The sequence below is a fragment of the Megalobrama amblycephala genome, linkage group LG11 (assembly GCF_018812025.1).
Source record: "Megalobrama amblycephala isolate DHTTF-2021 linkage group LG11, ASM1881202v1, whole genome shotgun sequence".
In the NCBI taxonomy this organism is placed as follows: domain Eukaryota; kingdom Metazoa; phylum Chordata; class Actinopteri; order Cypriniformes; family Xenocyprididae; genus Megalobrama; species Megalobrama amblycephala.
The window spans coordinates 25,711,762-25,729,582 of NC_063054.1; the positions used below are offsets into that span (position 1 = coordinate 25,711,762).

Below are 17,821 nucleotides of genomic sequence, written 5' to 3' on the forward strand. Positions count from 1 at the left end.
AAGTATAAAGTTATTTCAAACTTTCAGACAAGGCTTTGTCAAGCCAATATCAATAATGTACTAAAATAAAACTAAAACTGAAATAAAATTGGATAACATATAGCCAAATTTTAAAAAGACACTCACAAGCACATTTTGTATATGTGCTATTTTACACTTTGATCTACTTTCTGAATGAATTCACTCATAGTATTGCTAAGCAGAAAAGTCAATAAATGTTGTTAAACTTTAACAACAAAATTACTAAAAGACTTTAACTAAAATTCTAACTGTAAATGAAATCTAATTCAAAATTTAAAAGCTACTACAATAGTATGTCACTGTAAATGAAATCTAATTCAAAACTTAAAAACTACTACAATAGTATGTCAATGACATTGAAGTCATGCTGGCTTGGCTTTGTTTTGTTGCAGACCATCAGTCTGATGCTGAAGTGTCGTTAGACGTTTGTCTGAGTTTAATGATACTATAAAAACAAACAGAACAAAAGCATTGATACTAACCTGCAGAGGTATGTCAGGATCCATCTCAAAATTCGGAACCATTTTTGACCATGGCTCAAATTTTTTGCTCTCGGGATCAATGTAGTAATCGAATACGGTGCCTTGAGCCGGAAACTTCACGCTTTTGAACTCTGTCACCCACCACTTACTGAATTCCACCCTGTAATCCACGAGCTGCAGTGAAAGCACACAGAAATTACAGGCTGCCGTGTTAAAACACTCATCATTCATCGTGAACTCGTGGAATTAAAGAAAATGGAGATCCACCTGGTCCTGGAACATGGTCCCTCCGAAGGCCCAGACAGCGGCGAAGACGAAGTAGAGCTCGTAGAGATCCTTATGGCTGTCTGGAGGAGTGTTTTCTGGGACGAGGAGACACTCCAGGAGGTAGCACAGCATTTGCACCAAACTCTGCTCAGGAACAGGGATGATCTTCTTAAATCTGGGAGCAGGACAGAAAGCAGCTCTGTGATCAGCAATTTTAACACAAGTTTGCCTCTATCTGCACTTCTGGCTTTAGAAAGGAATTCTGTCTCCAACACCAGAGGAAAAAAAGAACAAATTAAAAAGACTGACGACTTCAGTGACTGAACTGTTTGACAAACTTGTGCACCAGAATGAGGACTTTGCCTTCCAGAAGCCCAGGAGGAAAGTGTTTCATCTGTTTTAGATCTCTGCTTGACTGTTTCAGCACAGTAAACTGACATGGGCTGTTTTCACATGCTGCGTCGCATGTTTTCAAGTATGTGCTACTGACTGGGAAAAGTATGGCATGTTCGATCTGTGCTGTTTTCACCATCTCTGTGGTTACTATGTGGGCTATTGTGAAAATGATGGGTAAAGTTATTACAGTTACTAAAACAAACACCATTAAAAAACATTTTCACTACTTATTTAATTTCAGCTAGTTGCCAAGGCAACATTTCTAATTTTCAGTTAGTTTAACTTGATGTTCTAAAATAATAATAAAAACACTATATAGACATATTTATATAAAAAAATAAATGTTAATATTAAAAAAATGAATGAATACAAATGACAAAAACCCACAACAAAATTACTAAGACTTTCAAATGAAAATTAATATAGAAAAAATATTAATAAAAACTGTAATAGTACACTAAAATAACACAGGTACATAAAGCACATAAGACGTTTAGCTCATGAATATTAATCAGTTCATGCTGCTGTTGCTATATCTTCATAGAATTCTCAGTTATGGAGCCTAATTAATATTATCGAGCTGAGTTCAACTCTAGGGAGGCTGAAAGGGAAAGACCGAATTCAAAACTGGTACGCCAGATGCAATCACTATGAACTGAAGTGAAGAAGACAGGAAAGTGACGTACCTTGACCTGAGAGTATCGAGGCATGATGGGAGGTACTTGTCAAACAGAATGGTCAGATTGGCCTTCTCCGACTGGACTTCTCTCTGGTCAATCCAGCTTGACACAGGTGGATTCCAGCCCAAGTCAGCAGGGTTGATGTACAGAATGCCTGTATGGAGGAATGAAACGTGATCATGGAGTTGTATTTATTGGTTCGCTGTGAAGCAGTGCTGGAGAAGCTACTTTGAATTATAAGTGGTTTGATTAGTTTGAATCACTAAACTCTACATTTATACATTTCCACTATAATTACACTGAAATCTCAGTTAGTGACCACACTAAATAGCATTTGACAGCTGAATACGATCAAAAAAACAAAACCCATAATGGGCACGAAAATGACATATATTATTAAAAAAACAAAACAAAAAAAATCAATAAAATATTTAAATATAATAAAATAAATAAAACATTTTAATATATAAACTATGTTTGTTTTATATTTAATTATTGTAATAAATATTCTTACTGAGGGACTCAAACACAACTATTAAAAATGGTTCAAACATTCACTGATGCTCCAGAAAGAAACATGATGCATTAAGAGCCGGGGGTGAAAACTTTTGAACAGGATAAAGATGTCCACATTTTTCTCTTTTTGTTGAAATATAATTTTTTTTATTTAGTACTGCCCTCCGGAAGCGACAGAAGATACCTACATTTTTCCCGGAAGACAAATTATGTACAATTTACCTTGATCTTCAAATTCAAAATGTTTTCAGCCCCCGTCTATTAATGCATCGTGTTTCCTTCTGGAGCATCAGTGAATGTTTGAACCTTTTTTAATAGTACCTCAGTTGTCCTCAGTGTGAAAAGATGGATCTCAGAATCATACAGTCACTGCTGGAAAGGGTTCAAATATGCAAAAAATCCTTGAAACTAAAGAATCTGCAGGACCTGGAAGATTTTTCTGAAGAACAGAGCTCAGTTTAACTGCTCAGAATAAACAAGAGACTCATGAACAACCATCACAAAAAAAAAAAAAAAAACACAGTCGTAGATCATCCAGGTAACCACACACAGTATTAAGAACCAAGGTTTCCCAAACGTTTGAACAGGGTCATTTTAATAAATTCAGCTATTTTTTGTCTTGTGGACTTTATGTAAACATCTTTTATGTAAAATACAGTACTAAATAAAGAATAACATGCATTTTGTATGATCCCTCTTATTTTGTTAAAATTATTCACATTTTCACAGATTCTGCAAGGGGTTCCCAAACTTTCGCATACCACTGTAAATTACAGTGAATCACTCTATGAAATTGAATTTGATTCCTAATGTTCCATATGACGGATGTTTGATTCAGTTGTGCAACACTATATTATATCAAACAACAATGAAACGTTTTGTCAAAAAAAAAAAAAAAAATGCTTATTGGAAAAGTGACACTGTTATGATATCAGCTGAGCTGAGAACAGAAACAAAACAAAACCTATCTCAGTGTTTTTATATGAATATTCAGCAGCACCTCTATATTAGTCTTCTGTTAGCATGATTTAAGAACAGTCTGAAAGGTCCCCAAACTCCATCAAAAATGTTATATTTATCTCTTAGAATATAGGTTATTTTACATTGACATATATTTGGTACACAAAGCTTCTGCTTCTCTCCAGCACTGACCGGCTCTGGAGACCGTCGCTGGAGTGGCCGTGCGGAGGTGGCTGATCTCAAACACCAGCCTCATGGTCGGGTTCAGAGGAATCCGCTCATTACTGGCCAGAGTCAGCACCTACAGCATCAAACACACACACACAGATAAAGGTCATCTAAAGGCCAGGGTCATTTTAATGTGTTCCGCCTGTATGTGGCTGAGTGTGGTCTCTTTCATAAAGATATCTGAATGCTACGTGCGAAAGCCGATATTGAGCTGGAGTTCTGGCAGTCTCGGCTTTACCTTGTTATCATCCATTACTGTGTTCAGTGACTCAATCCACATTGGATCGATATCGCCATCCAGGACAATCCACTTGGGCCCAGCGTGATTGATGTTGGCCAGCTCACGCATGATATTAGAAAACAGTCCTGCGGGGGAAAAGCACGTTGAATCTCACATTCGGCCGTGACGGAAGCACTAGGAAAAACAACAGCAGCCCTCACCGTCTTTCCACTCGCGCGTGGCTGGATTGATAATACCGAACAGCTCGTCGTTGGTGACTGCTTTAGGGTTAAGATCGGCCCAGACGACCCTGTGCTTCATGATCTGATATGTCCTGTGGAGGGATTTAAGGATCTGGGACTTGCCGGTGCCGGCGTTTCCCACCACAAACACGGAGTGACGGACAGCCAGCAGCTCCTCCAGCTGAACCACCTGAGAAGAAGAACAGAGCTAAATATTACACACACAGCATTGCTTTGCTTGATGCTTTTTAGCTATAAACCGCACACACGAGAGACAATCTAGCTTGGGTGGCTGAAACAGCTTTCATTATGTACATATAAAAAAAGTTATCCAGACATTTTCAGCACCAGTGTGACTTCATACCAAACATTTCAAAACAAAAACAACAAAAAGTTCAAGAAATCTTTACCCTGTGCTGTTCAATAGCACAGCAGCAGTAACTAAACTAAACTAAACTAGTGTGTAGAGTTCAAGTGTTCAGCTGTGTTCAGCTCAAGTACAGTTATAAGACAGGTCCTCCATCAAAGACGCTCTGCATTCCAGTGGGAGCGAGCAGTCTCAGTGCAGTTCTCAGTGCAGATTTTGTTATTGTTTTAATAATGCATATGCAGAACACATCTCTGTTTCCTACAGTGAAATCTAAGCGCTACAATTAAAACATTGGTTTGTCTAAAGTGTGTGATTTCTGCACCACTAGCATCACCAAATAGAACTGCAGAAATGTCATTTAAAACATAAAACTCTCAACAGCTCCGCAACACAGCTACTGAATCTATAGCACCAAGTAGACAAACGATTCAGTATGTGCAGTATGATTCACTACTGCATGACTCTAATGAGTTTATAACGGTTAAGACTTACTACTGTAAATCAGTGACATTTCTGACTGGTTGTTTATATGACAACATGTAGTTTTGTCAGTAATATTCAATAAACTGTATAAAGAATAGATACCATCTGCTTTTAAACAAAAACATGTTTTATTCTAGCTTTTTTTCCACCTTTTTGAGCATGAAAATTTGACAGTTTTAAACAGCTGTAATTCATGAATGCTTTAGAATACAGACCCACTTTTCACTATTATACAGTAGGTCTTGCAGAGGTGAACTTCAAAAAATGAAAGTGTAAAAAGTTATAGAAGTTTACTGTAATGCAAATGCACTGTACTAAACATTTATTTTATACAAAATATATATTTTACAAAATTATGTCTAAAATGAGTCCAAAAAGCCATATGTTTAGCCAAGCTCTGTTCCAAATGTGAAGTTAATATGACAAAAATTATGGTTCCTTGATTTTGTTCAGGTGACACACACTGCATTGATATTTTTTTTTATGCATTCCCCTGTCACAAATCAATACATTTAATTATGAATACGATATCACTTCTATCACAGTAACAGTGAATATGGAATCCAAATATAGAATCTATATATATTATGCTCTTTAGATATTGTTAATCATCGGCTATTGAAAACCCTATATGGATTGGCCAATAATCTTATGTTTAACTTTAGATCATGATAACCCTGGTGAGGCGTTTACCATTATAGAAAAGCAAACCTGACAGACCTGACTGAAGTCTGCTGAGGCATTTCTCACAAGAGTTGACTATATGCACTGAGCGTTCTTTAGAACTTCTGCAATAATATAAGCCAGCTCGAAAAATTCCAGTGAGTTCTTTTTCTAACTTCGCTCGGTGTTTCACTATGGGATATCGCTTTGGGTGTGACCAACTACGGAAGCTCCAATGACACCACGTCTGTCCTTGACAGACAGGTCGATCTGAGATCAGGCTCCGCCCCACCTATATCACTCAGGTCGACCCCTATCGAGATCATTCGCGCTTTCTTCCCATGAGGGACTACAAGCTCTCTCAGCACATCTGACGTCATTGCTGATTTCGCTAAACTGTTCATCAGGCGGACCGTCATTGGATTACGCCACCGAACGCGACATCAGTGGATTGGATTGTGTTGAGTGACATCGTAAATTCTGAATAGTGTCCGCGTCAAGGCGAGCTATTCTGTTTAGACTACATCGTATTAAGTTACGATCTTCAGTGGCGTCAAGCCAACTTCAGGTTTACATGTTAAAGCGAGCCGTTGGAAGGGATAACTACCCGACGATTACCTTTTTTCACTCTTCAGCCATCATGTCGACGGTCATTACCCCCGCCAAAGGGAATGAGTCGAAGAGCAGAGAGGCTGCATCCCGCCCATGTCCATCGTCATGTGGAGCAACGATCTCGGGCAGGGACCCTCACCCAATGTGCATCGTGTGTATGGGCCCAAAACACGCTCAAACGTCGCTTGTGGACCCACAAACATGTGTTCACTGTGGGTCAATGCCGGTGAAAACCAACAAGACCAATGTCTGTCGGGAGCCGCCGCAAAATCTACAGCTACTTAGCATCATACGCAAGCTACCACGAGCTGGGCGGACATGATGGAAGCCGAATCCCCAGATATGCCTCCTCTGTTCGAGGGCCTTCTCGCACAGGAGGAGGAAGAACCGGTTGACGAGGATGCTGAGGGCGATGCCAACTCTGACCTCCTCGACTTAGACATGGATGATGAGGAAGATAATTCTCCATTCCCTATCCCAGTCTAGACCCCCCAGCATGACTGACTCAGCCTCACAGGCAGACAGTAACCTGCATGAGGTGTGTAAACGAGCCATGGCGAAACTGGGTCTAGCTTGGCCCGCAGCACAAGATGCGGAAGGAGCAGAGAGAGACCTTTACGACGGGAAAAGGCTACCGCCTGCTCAACCTGCAGCGAGACAACTCCTGCCCGCTGTGCCTGCTTGCATGAAGGAAATGTCTCGCCATTGGTGCAGCCCCTTTAAGAGCAAGCTCCCGGCCAAAGGATGTTCTAAGCTGGAGATTCAGGGGATGGGAGAGCTGGGGCTGGCCGGACCCCTAGCGATAGAGTCTTCAGTGGCCTATCATCTCCACCCGAATCGCGCGCTCTATTTCTGCCTCATCTCAAATTTCGCTGCTGAGCAAGATGGAACACTTAACCGCGTCCGTCTATCAGAGGATGTATAAGTATGCGGCACAATCGGTGTGCTCGCTGAACGCAGTGACTTTACTGTCAGCGTATCAAGCTGAGATTTTGGAGGAGATGGGGCGACAGCTTGACAGGAGTACCGAACCCAGCACTCTGGGACGAAATATATGTGGTGAACGATTTAATTCTCCGCTCTTCGCGTGGAGCGGTTCAGGGCTGTGGTCCCCGAGGAACGGAAGAAGAAGCGTGCGACCTGACACGAAAATGTTCCCCTTCACTTCTCTCTCCGCCTGCAAAGAGAAGGAAGGTTTCCAGCCCTGCGGTTCTAAGTTCGGTAAGGGCTGTTTCTGTATGTTCTACTCATGTTCAGAGAATAGAGGAAGATGTTCATCAGTGTCACCAAGCACTCACACGGTGTGTTCAAACACCCACTGCTTCAGGGGTATACATAATAAAGAATGCACTATCGCAGCCAGGTAGACTGCCAAGGGCGATAGGTTGCAAAAAATCCAAAATAGAATGTGCCCCCCTAGTTTCACTACAGGAGGGAGCGCCTGCTTCTCCGGTGGGAGCCAACGCGGAGACTGTTATGACGTCATCAACACGCGCCCACGAGGGAGAAATATACAGGTGGACTCTCTCGGCCCGCATACTCAATTGGCGCGCATGCGCTGCTCACCCGTGGGTTTTAAACACAATTCTACGGGGATACAGACTTCAATTTGCCATGAAACCACCCAAATTCAATGGTATAATAGCCTCTGTGGCCGAGGGAGAGTCGGCTCGTGTCTTGATGGCCGAGATCGACACTCTTTTAAACAAACAAGCGATCAAAGTGGTGCCAAAGGAGGTAAGCTGTCAAGGCTTTTATTCCCGTTACTTTGTGATTCCAAAGAAAGGGAGCACGTCTCTGCGTCCTATATTAGGCCTCTGTGTGTTAAACAAGCACCTACGAAAGCACTTACCATCCTCACCCAGACAGGATAGATCTTTGGGCCTGGCCCATGAGAGGTGGAATTTGAGTGCAGCAGGTCTGCCCCCATCGGTCATACACACTATACAGAGTGCCAGAGCCTCTTCCAATCGCTCACTTTATAGTAATAAATGGCGAGTCTTTGAAGAATGGTGTGAGCGGAGTCATATTGTCCCTTTTCAGTGCTCAGTGAGGGACATATTATGTTTTCTCCAGGATCTGCGGGTCAGCACCCCTTAATAAGTCGTTTTATGAAAGGGGCACGCCGTAAGACAGATGGTCCCTTTGTGGGATTTGTCGTTGGTTTTAGAGGCCCTTTCTCAACACCCTTTTGAGCCATTAGAGGGCGTTGGGTTGAAGTTTCTCTCTCTTAAGACAGCACTGCTTGTAGCACTGGTGACTGCTAAGCGTGTGAGTGACTTACAGGCCCTGTCTATCAGCCCATCTTGTTTACAGTTTTCTCCAGGGTTTACAAAGGTTTCTTTTCGACCTAACCCTGCTTTTGTACCCAAAGTAGTGGACTCTGCTTATAGATGTCCAACTACAGAGCTTACAGCTTTTCACCCTCCTCCTTTCTCTTCTCCGGAGGAGGGGAGGTTGAATGCATTATGTCCAGTACGGGCGCTTCGTGTGTACGTGGAGAGAACAGCAGGTTTCAGAAGGAATGACCAGCTGTTTGTGTCTTGGGCTACTCCTCATAAAGGGTAACATTTGTCGCGTCAGCGGCTGTCCCATTAGATTGTAGATGCTATATCTCTAGCATATAAATGCAGAGGATCTCAACCTCCTGAAGGCTTAAGGGCCCACTCCACTAGGGCAATGGCCACATCATGGGCCTTACTTAGTGGAGTTTCGGTTCAGGACATCTGTGCGGTGGCAAGTTGGGCTACGCCGCACACTTTTGTGCGGTTCTATAGACTAAATGTGTCAGAGCCATCTGTAGCACATGCGGTGCTAGGAGCCAGTGGCTTGGGACCCACATAATCGTTATGTATGGCATGTTGTGCAATCCGGGAGTGGTCTCTATCTCCCATAGTGAAACACCATGCGAAGTTAGAAAAAGAACGATGGGTTACTTAACGTAATCCCGGGTTCTTTGATAACAGAGTGAGGTGTTTCACCAACACTTCCCTCCTTGCACAGGAATGGGAAGAAATCTCTCTATAATGATCTCGATAGGGGTCGACCTGAGTGATATAGGTGGGGCGGAGCCTGATCTCAGATCGACCTGTCTGTCAAGGACAGACGTGGTGTCATTGGAGCTTCCGTAGTTGGTCACGCCCAAAGCGATATCCCATAGTGAAATACCTCACTCTGTTATCAAAGAACCCGGGATTACGTTAAGTAACCCATCGATGTCACTTGCTGGTGTGTTGAGCATCAGTAGTGTAATACATAGTTTATAATCAGAATATAGTCACTTAAATAGTCAGGCATAGCATTAATTTAGTTATTCAAAAGCAAGACAGCATACAAAATAAATAAATAAATAAAGACATACAAATTTATTTATATAGCTTTTACAATTGTGTTCCTCCTCGGCTAAATTCAATTCGACCATCAGTTAGGAGAAAAACCCAGCGTTCACACTTTCGTGTGAAAAAAGCATCAAAAATTAAATATTTATTGTGCACTTTAGTTAGATTCATTGAATAAAATGTGTGTTTTCACAAGTGTGCCGAAATCATTGATCTTGCGCTGCACTGACTGACAAGCTGCTATGAGGGTGCACGGTGCTCGCTTTCTGTGTAATTCATTCACAATAAAATGTATTGTTTTTCATAAGATTTTGTGAATACTTTATACTTCACATTAACAAAATGTATTTTTAAACCTAGATATTTTATAATGTTTAATATTTAGTCAAAAACTAAACAAAAGTGAAAAACTATTAGAGGAAATGGCTGATATATGCGCAAATAAATGCTACTTTGCCACAACCTGCTGGTTATAGTGGTAATTATTGTCTTCTTTTTTTTTTTTTTCAAATAAGTGTTTTCTATCAAATGTTGGATTTCCTACATTTTGAAACATTTGGTTTTACAATGGGGACAATCTCAGAAGGATGGACAAATAATGTTTGTGGTCATCACATTAAAAAAAAAAATAATGCGTGTGCGTGTCTAATTCAGACACGGCATTTCTTAAACAGTACCAATAGCTTCGTCTTTATTGCAAGCAATAAAACTTGTTTATTGGCAAATTAGGTAAATGTGATAACTGCATTAAAATATGAATACCACATTAAAAAGTCAACCACTGATGGTTTTGTGTCGATGTACAGCGAGTACAGAATGAACAGCTAACAGTTCACTGGAAATGCCCAAGCTGGCTTAACGACAACCAGGAAGTAACCGTGCATATAGTCAGTTGGCATGTGTCACCTGAACTTACCTTGAGCACAAAGTTATCCTCGGCCTGCAGTTTGAGATCCAACACAGACTGCTTGACAAATTTCTCAAAGTCCATGTCCCTTTTGCGTGGCACATCAAGAGCAGGGAAAAGGTCCCCGATGAGGCCCATGAAGACAGGCATGTCATCGGTCACGATCTTTGGGACATTGAAGTCTCTCAGGGCTCTCATCAGCACCTGGTCCTCCGGTCTATGTGGATCTCCTCTCTTCAGGGAACCGGCCACTACTAGCACTGACTTAATGGCCCGCAGACCCCAGTCATAGTGATCCTGCGATGGTGAGACACGGGAAAAACAAAAACTAAAGAGAGTCCAATCAACTGCAACCTATGCAGGCCAAACTTTGATTGTTCAACTTGTTCAGATATTTCACAGTTTGTACCTAAAAACAATTCATAAAGTAACCGCAGTATGATAGTGGGATTGACAGCATTTTTATTAGAAAACAATTGGATGTCTCATAAACATTCCTCAAAATGCTAGAAAAACTGCTCTCACTAAAGGCCTTGATCTCAAACAGAAAATTGTAATGGCATTGGAGCGATCATTTAAGACTATCAGCATTAAGACTTCTGAACCTGTTTGGAGAGCAACTCCTTGCAGAGCTGATAGAGAGTGATGAATTTTCTGGCCAAAAGTCGAGCCTCGATGAAACCCTCAGCCACCAACATGATCTCACAGATGAGCTCAAAGTCTGGCACCACCATCGCACATGGCCTACAGGACAGAGAAACCACAGAAACACAAAGAAAGAACAACATCATGACTGTGAGCCTACAAACAAATCATACACGCAGATCAGGATACAAACTACTGGACACTTTGACTGCAGGCTGTTGTTTTTATTACCATTAATGTTGACACTAATAGGCCTACAGTTACGCAGTTACTGATGGACAGAGCTTTTCTGATGTGATGTCTGAGGCGTTTTTGGTTTGTGGATCAGTCACCCTAAAAATTGATTATTTCAGACAGAATGGAAAAAAAAAAATTTCCACATGTATGTTTGTGCAAAAAAATAATAATAATAATAATAACATCATAAGTGAACCTCAAGGAACATATTAAAATTATTTTAAAAAATCTTTATAAATAAGAACTTTATAAATCACTATGGAGAAAACAAGTTGGAAAAAATATGCCACTAAAAAGTGAGAGATCGCGGTTACCCTCTATAACTCCACTATGCTTTGGCCTTTAATGTTCTTTAATGTAAGTATGTTACACAGTAGCCTACTATAGAAAAATATTTCAACATGGCTTATTACAGGCCTAAAATATATCATATAGTATGTGTGAAATATGTACTTTCAGTTCTTATCTATTTAATAACTGGCTCTTTCTGGTCTCTTAATGGGACTGATACCTGCTGATCCACAAAGCAAAAACACCTCAGGCATCACATCAGAAAAGCTCTGTCCATCAAAATCTGTAGGTGGCATCCAATCTCCTTATGAGCAGGATGCAGATGCTGGTGTTTAAAACAGCAGAATTCCAATTTAAAAGCAAACAGCACCTAATGAAATGCAAATCCTAAACGCACCTGAAGAGAGCCTTGAGATTTTCTGGCAGCTCAGTCCTGCCGGCATAGCCGGGGTTCATAGTGATGAAGATGCCCACCGAAGGGACCAGGTTTACATCCTCACCCATGAAGTTAAACCTCTTCTTCTTGTCTCGAATGGCATCTTGAATACTTTTGACCTGATGGATCATACATTGACAATATAAATGGCACAAAATGTGTATTACTTGTTCTTAAAAACCAATGAGAAAGTGAGAATCATAGAGTGATCAGTGAAAAGTGATCAATCACAGTTATGCTCTATAACTCATTTAAACCATATAGTACACTGTACAAGAGGCATGTCTTGTTTAAATTGCCAAAACCTTTCCTTTCAATCTCTCCACTGACCTTGATCAAAATTAATCAATCAAAAATCGGATTACAGCGTCACACCGAACAGTCAACCTGTCAAGCAGGGTGTGTGGATCAGTTTAGTGTCAGCAAAACACGCTTCAGCACTGAAGACATAGAGTTCAGGCTAGAAGCAAATAAACACTGACATATAACATTATCTACTTTGCAAAGGCCTTACATGAACTCCAAATCCCACATTATATAGTGCCTTCATTCATTTTATATATTGTTCTATAAAAGAGCAGTGAAGCCAAGCATAGCCATGCATTAAGAGCAGCTGAAACAGCAGAGGAATGGAGCATTTGGGACATTTTTTTTTCTTCCATTGTATGGAGCAGAGCAGCTCAGAAATTCTGCTAAACACCTCATTTTGCGTTCCACAGAAGTGCATCAATACAGGTGTTAAGTCTGCTCTGTTAAGTCTTCGTTGTCAGTTAGGAACCTGGGTGTGCTCTTTGATATCAATCTTTCATTTGAAAGCCATGTTTCTAGCATCTGTAAAACTGCATTCTTTCATCTTAAAAATATATCTAAACTACGACATATGCTCTCATTGAAAAATGCAGAACAGTTAGTTCATGTGTTCATGACCTCAAGGCTAGATTACTGTAACGCTCTACTGGGTGGTTGTTCCACTCTCTTGATAAATAAACTACAGCTCGTACAAAATGCAGCAGCTAGAGTTCTTACTAGAACTAGGAAGTATGACCATATTAGCCCAGTTCTGTCAACACTGCATTGGCTTCCTGTTAAAAATCGTATAGATTTTAAAATCTTGCTAATTACTTACAAAGCACTAAATGGTTTAGCTCCCCAGTACCTGAGTGAGCTCTTAATGCATTATAGTCCTTCACGTCCATTGCGATCTCAGAATTCAGGCCAGCTGATAATACCTAGAATATCAAAATCAACCGCAGGATTCTGGAACAATCTTCCTAGCATTGTTCGGGAAGCAGACACACTCTGTCAGTTTAAATCTAGACTAAAAACGCATCTCTTTAACCTAGCATACACATAACACATTATCAATTTATATTTTCAAATCCGTTAAAGGATTGTTAGGTTGCATAAATTAGGTCAGCCGGAACCGGGAACACTTCCTATAACACTAGATGTACTCGTTACATCAGAAGAAGAATGGCATCTACGCTAATATTAGTCTCTGTTTATCCCAAGGTTTACTGTAGTCAACCGGATACGGGCCGTATACTTTGAATGTTGCGATCCCATCGGACTTATGATAGCTACCTGAATCGTAACAAAGCACTGTTCGCCAGAGGAGAACTGGCTCCCCGACTAAGCCTGGTTTCCCCCAAGGTTTTTTTCTCCATTTTAACACCTGTTTGCTACCTGATGTCACCTGTTAGAGTTTGGGTTCCTTGCCGCTGTCGCCTTTGGCTTGCTTAGTTAGGGACACTTGACATTTGATATTCAACAGTGCTTTGATCTGTCTGCATTGACACCATTTTCTTTAAGAGCTGCTGTGCAGCCAAAATTATATACCAGTTATCACTGTAAAGCTGCTTTGACACAATCTGCATTGTAAAAAGTGCTATATAAATAAAGGTGACTTGACTTGACTTGAAAACACTACAAAAGGAAAAGTAAATCATTTTTTAATCACAAGGGAGAATCACCTTTCAGTGTCCAGAGATTTCAGATGAGTCTTTCTAACTTTCAAAGGAAAAGTGTTCCATGAATTGGCCATTAAAACTTGTCGTACTGTATCACAACAAAATGTGTCTCGAGATAAACGATGAGTAGCTACACATCATGGCCATAATCATCATCATTAACATAATACCCATTGTGAGCAAATGACGTCTGCCAGCATAATGAAGATGATTCATTCAGCTACAGTACACACTGTCTTCAGCTTCCCTGCGTAAACTGTGAATTGCAAGGCATAAAATCTCAATGGCAAACAGCAGCTGACAGGGCATTATGAGATGGTGTGACACTTAAGCACACACCTAACGCTGAAACATTCTAAGCGAATCATAATGTTTCCTTCGCAGAATTTTAGAATTTGAACACCGACTGTAATTGCGCAACGCAACTGGTGTTTTCACAATGCATTATATCTTTCTTAAGCAGCTACAGCTGAAAACTTTCCCTGGTTCCATTTCAAGTTTTCTAAGCTGATAGACACATAAATCTGGCCAGCAGCTCAAGAGCTGTTAGTTATTCACAACTGTGTCGTAACTCACTCACCTGCACTGCCACCACAGACAGCACCTCCACCGAGATCCTGTTGAACTCATCGAAGCAGCCCCAGGCTCCAGTTTGCGCCAGGCCTTTATAGATGTTGCCACATGACTAAAAGAGAGAGAGAGAAACCAGAGGCTTATAAGCGCATCACTGGAAAGCATCAATCACAACAAACTGAAGCATGCAAAGTTATGCAGGGCATCTTTCGTTTTCTAGAAATGAGCTCATGGTGAAATTCCAGCTTATAAACAAGAATATCAAATGCAAAACAGGCATTTTTTCTGGGAGAATGAGCAGCATTTGCAAAAACACATTCATATTCTAAACTCTCTCACTGTGTGCCTTCCGACCTAGGTAACCAGCACATGCGTCTTGTATTTGTCTCTGACCAGCGCAGGAGCAAAGTTACTTTTAAAAGTAATGTGTTCAATACTGCATTACTCCCTAAAAAAGTAATAAATTGGATTCCTTAGTTACTTTTTACTGATTATAATGTAGGTTACTTTTGCATTACTTTTCTCTCCTGGCTGAGTCTTGATCACTTCCAGGACTTGCAGGTGCATTTCACTGAGAAGTTTTGAGAAGTTTTTTTTGCATGTGTTTAATGCAGTAATGCATTCAACAATATAGCCTATTTATGCACCCTAATTTTCTTTTAAAAACACATATAGAAGACTTTTATATTCATAGCACTTAGAATATTTCCTGAGCCCTAGAGCTACTGTTTGCCATACAAAAGATCTCTGAACATTACAGTTTATATTACCTACCATACAATTCTTTTTTTTTTTTTTTGAAAATAATGTGCTTTGTTTCTTTTGTACTTTTTTCTATTTCTGCATGCATGAGTGTGCATGTCTGAGTTGCTAAGATATGGAGAAGAGAAAGAGAATTCAGTAGTAAAAAAAAAAAAATGTTTAGGCAAATTAATGAAACTGACAAAAACTGATTACGTAATGCACGTTACTTGTAATGTGTTACTTTACTCATTACATCAAAAAAGTAATCTGATTACGTAATCAGAGCCTTGTAATGAATTACTTTATTTGTACATCAAAAAGTAATGTGATTACATAATGCACGTTACTTGTAATGTATTACTTGTTACATCAAAAAAGTAATCTCATTACGTAATGTCTTGTAATGGATTAATCCCAACACTGTCTCAAACACAGATGGGATTGATTACAGGTGGAAGGAAGGCCGTCTCCTCTGCAATGGTGAACCGTGGTCACCTTAATGTTATGAAGCGACGAGAATACTTTTTGTGCGCCAAAAAAACAAACAAATTAACGACTTTATTCAACAACATCTAGTGATGAGCGATTTCAAAACACTGCTTCATGAAGCTTCGAAGCTTTATAAATCTTTTGTTTCTAATCTGTCTGTTTTGTGTCTGTTTCGTGATTTCAGTAAACGAGGCTTTGTTACGTCATAAGTGTTTCAAAACATTTTGAAATTTCAATGGTTCGCGTGACTTTGGCAGTTTGATACACGCTCCGAACAACTGATTCAAAACAAAAGATTCGTAAAGTTTCGAAGCTTCATGAAGCAGTGTTTTGAAATCGCCCATCACTAGATATTGTTGAATAAAGTCGTTATTTTGTAATTTTTGGCACACAAAATGATATTCTCTTCGCTTTATAACATTAAGGTTGAACCACTGTAGTCACATAAACTTTTAAATATGTCTTTAGTATACCTTTCTGGGCATTCGAAAGTGTTAATTATCTTGCTGTCAATGGAGGCCTCACTGAGCCATTGGATTTTATCAAAAATATCTTAATTTAATAATTTGTGTTCTGAAGATAAACAAAGGTTTACGGGTGTGGAACGATATGAGGGTGAGTAATTAATGACAGAATTTTAATTTTTGGACGAACTAACCCTTTAAGCCCGGCCATCATAGCTTTACTAATCTGCTTGGACCCCATGATGTGAGAAGTGTATTAGGAAAATCGCTCATAAGATGGATGACAGAATCAGGCGAGGTGTTGAGCAATGAAGACGGAGACAGAGATTCAACACAGAGAGTTCAGGAGTTTGCTGTTCCGATGAAAACAACTGGTTATTTTCATTCTCCCCATATTTTAATTCTCTTATGGATATGCCATAACTGTCTTTACCTGAAGTATACAGTTTCTCATGAGCAATAAAGAGCTGCCTCGGCACTGACAAACAATACAAGACAAGTTTTGTAAAATGAATTGTAGGTAACCCGAGGTAATGGTTTTGATTTCCAAGAAAATATTTCCAATGTTTTCACTGACCAACTTGAATGTATTTTGTAAATATAAAGAAATTTTGATTTTGATGACAGCAACACACTCCAAAAAAGTTGGGTCAGAGGTATGTTTAACACTGTGTCACATCAACTTTCCTTTTAATTTGACTTTTTAAATTGTTCGGGAACTGAGGATACTAATTGTTTCGAAGTTTGCAAGTGAAATTTTTGCCCAATCTCGCCTGATACAAGACAGCTGCTCAACAGTCTGTGGTCATCATTGTCTGATTCTCCTTTTCATGATGGGCCATACATTTTCAATTAGAGTAAGACCTGGACTGCAGGCAGGTCAGTCATGGACATCCACTCTACAGTGTAGAGTGTCTACGAAACCACTCTGATGCATCACATGCAGACCTGGCGTTGTCTTGCTTCCCAGGAAAGATGTCATCTTGATGAACAGTTTATGTCTTTGTGCAATCCCAACATATGCCTCCACGTCAATGGTTCCTTCACAAATATGCAAGTCACCTATGCCGTTTGCACTGCTGCACCCCAATACCATGACAGATGTTTACTTTTGCAACTGTCACTGATGAAAGTCTGGACGGTCCCTTTCGTCTTTGGGACTGAGAACTCGATGACAGTTTTTTCCCAAAAACATGATGAAACGTAGACTCATCTGACCACAGCACACATTTTCACTGTCTTTTTTAGACCATCTGAGATGAGCTCGGGGCCAGGGAACTTGTCAGCATCTCTGCATTAAACTGATGTATAGCTTTCTCCTTGCGTAACAGAGATTCAAGTTGCATTTCTTGATGGAGCGGCAGACTGTGTTAAGTGACAACGGTTTTCCAAAGTACTCCAGAGCACATGTGGCTATATCTAACACAATAGCATGACGGTTTCTCATGCAATGCCATCTGAAGGTTCGAAGGTCACGCACATTGAGACAGAAGTATACTGCCTGGCCGTACACAGACTGAGATTTCTCTGGAGACCCTGAATTTTTTTACAATTTTTTCACAATTACGTATGGTACATGGGGAAAGA

General features: G+C 40.2%; 1 protein-coding gene across 1 annotated transcript in view; it reads right to left on the reverse strand.

Moving 5' to 3' along the window:
- Window positions 1-17,821, reverse strand: part of LOC125278133 (dynein axonemal heavy chain 9-like) — a 102,865-nt gene that overhangs the window by 56,266 nt on the left and 28,778 nt on the right. Inside the window, 10 exon segments of the mRNA XM_048206974.1 lie at window positions 504-677; window positions 771-945; window positions 1,853-2,000; window positions 3,515-3,623; window positions 3,789-3,916; window positions 3,992-4,202; window positions 10,395-10,682; window positions 10,991-11,129; window positions 11,956-12,113; window positions 14,545-14,649. Of these exon segments, the coding sequence (XP_048062931.1) occupies window positions 504-677; window positions 771-945; window positions 1,853-2,000; window positions 3,515-3,623; window positions 3,789-3,916; window positions 3,992-4,202; window positions 10,395-10,682; window positions 10,991-11,129; window positions 11,956-12,113; window positions 14,545-14,649 (1,635 nt within the window).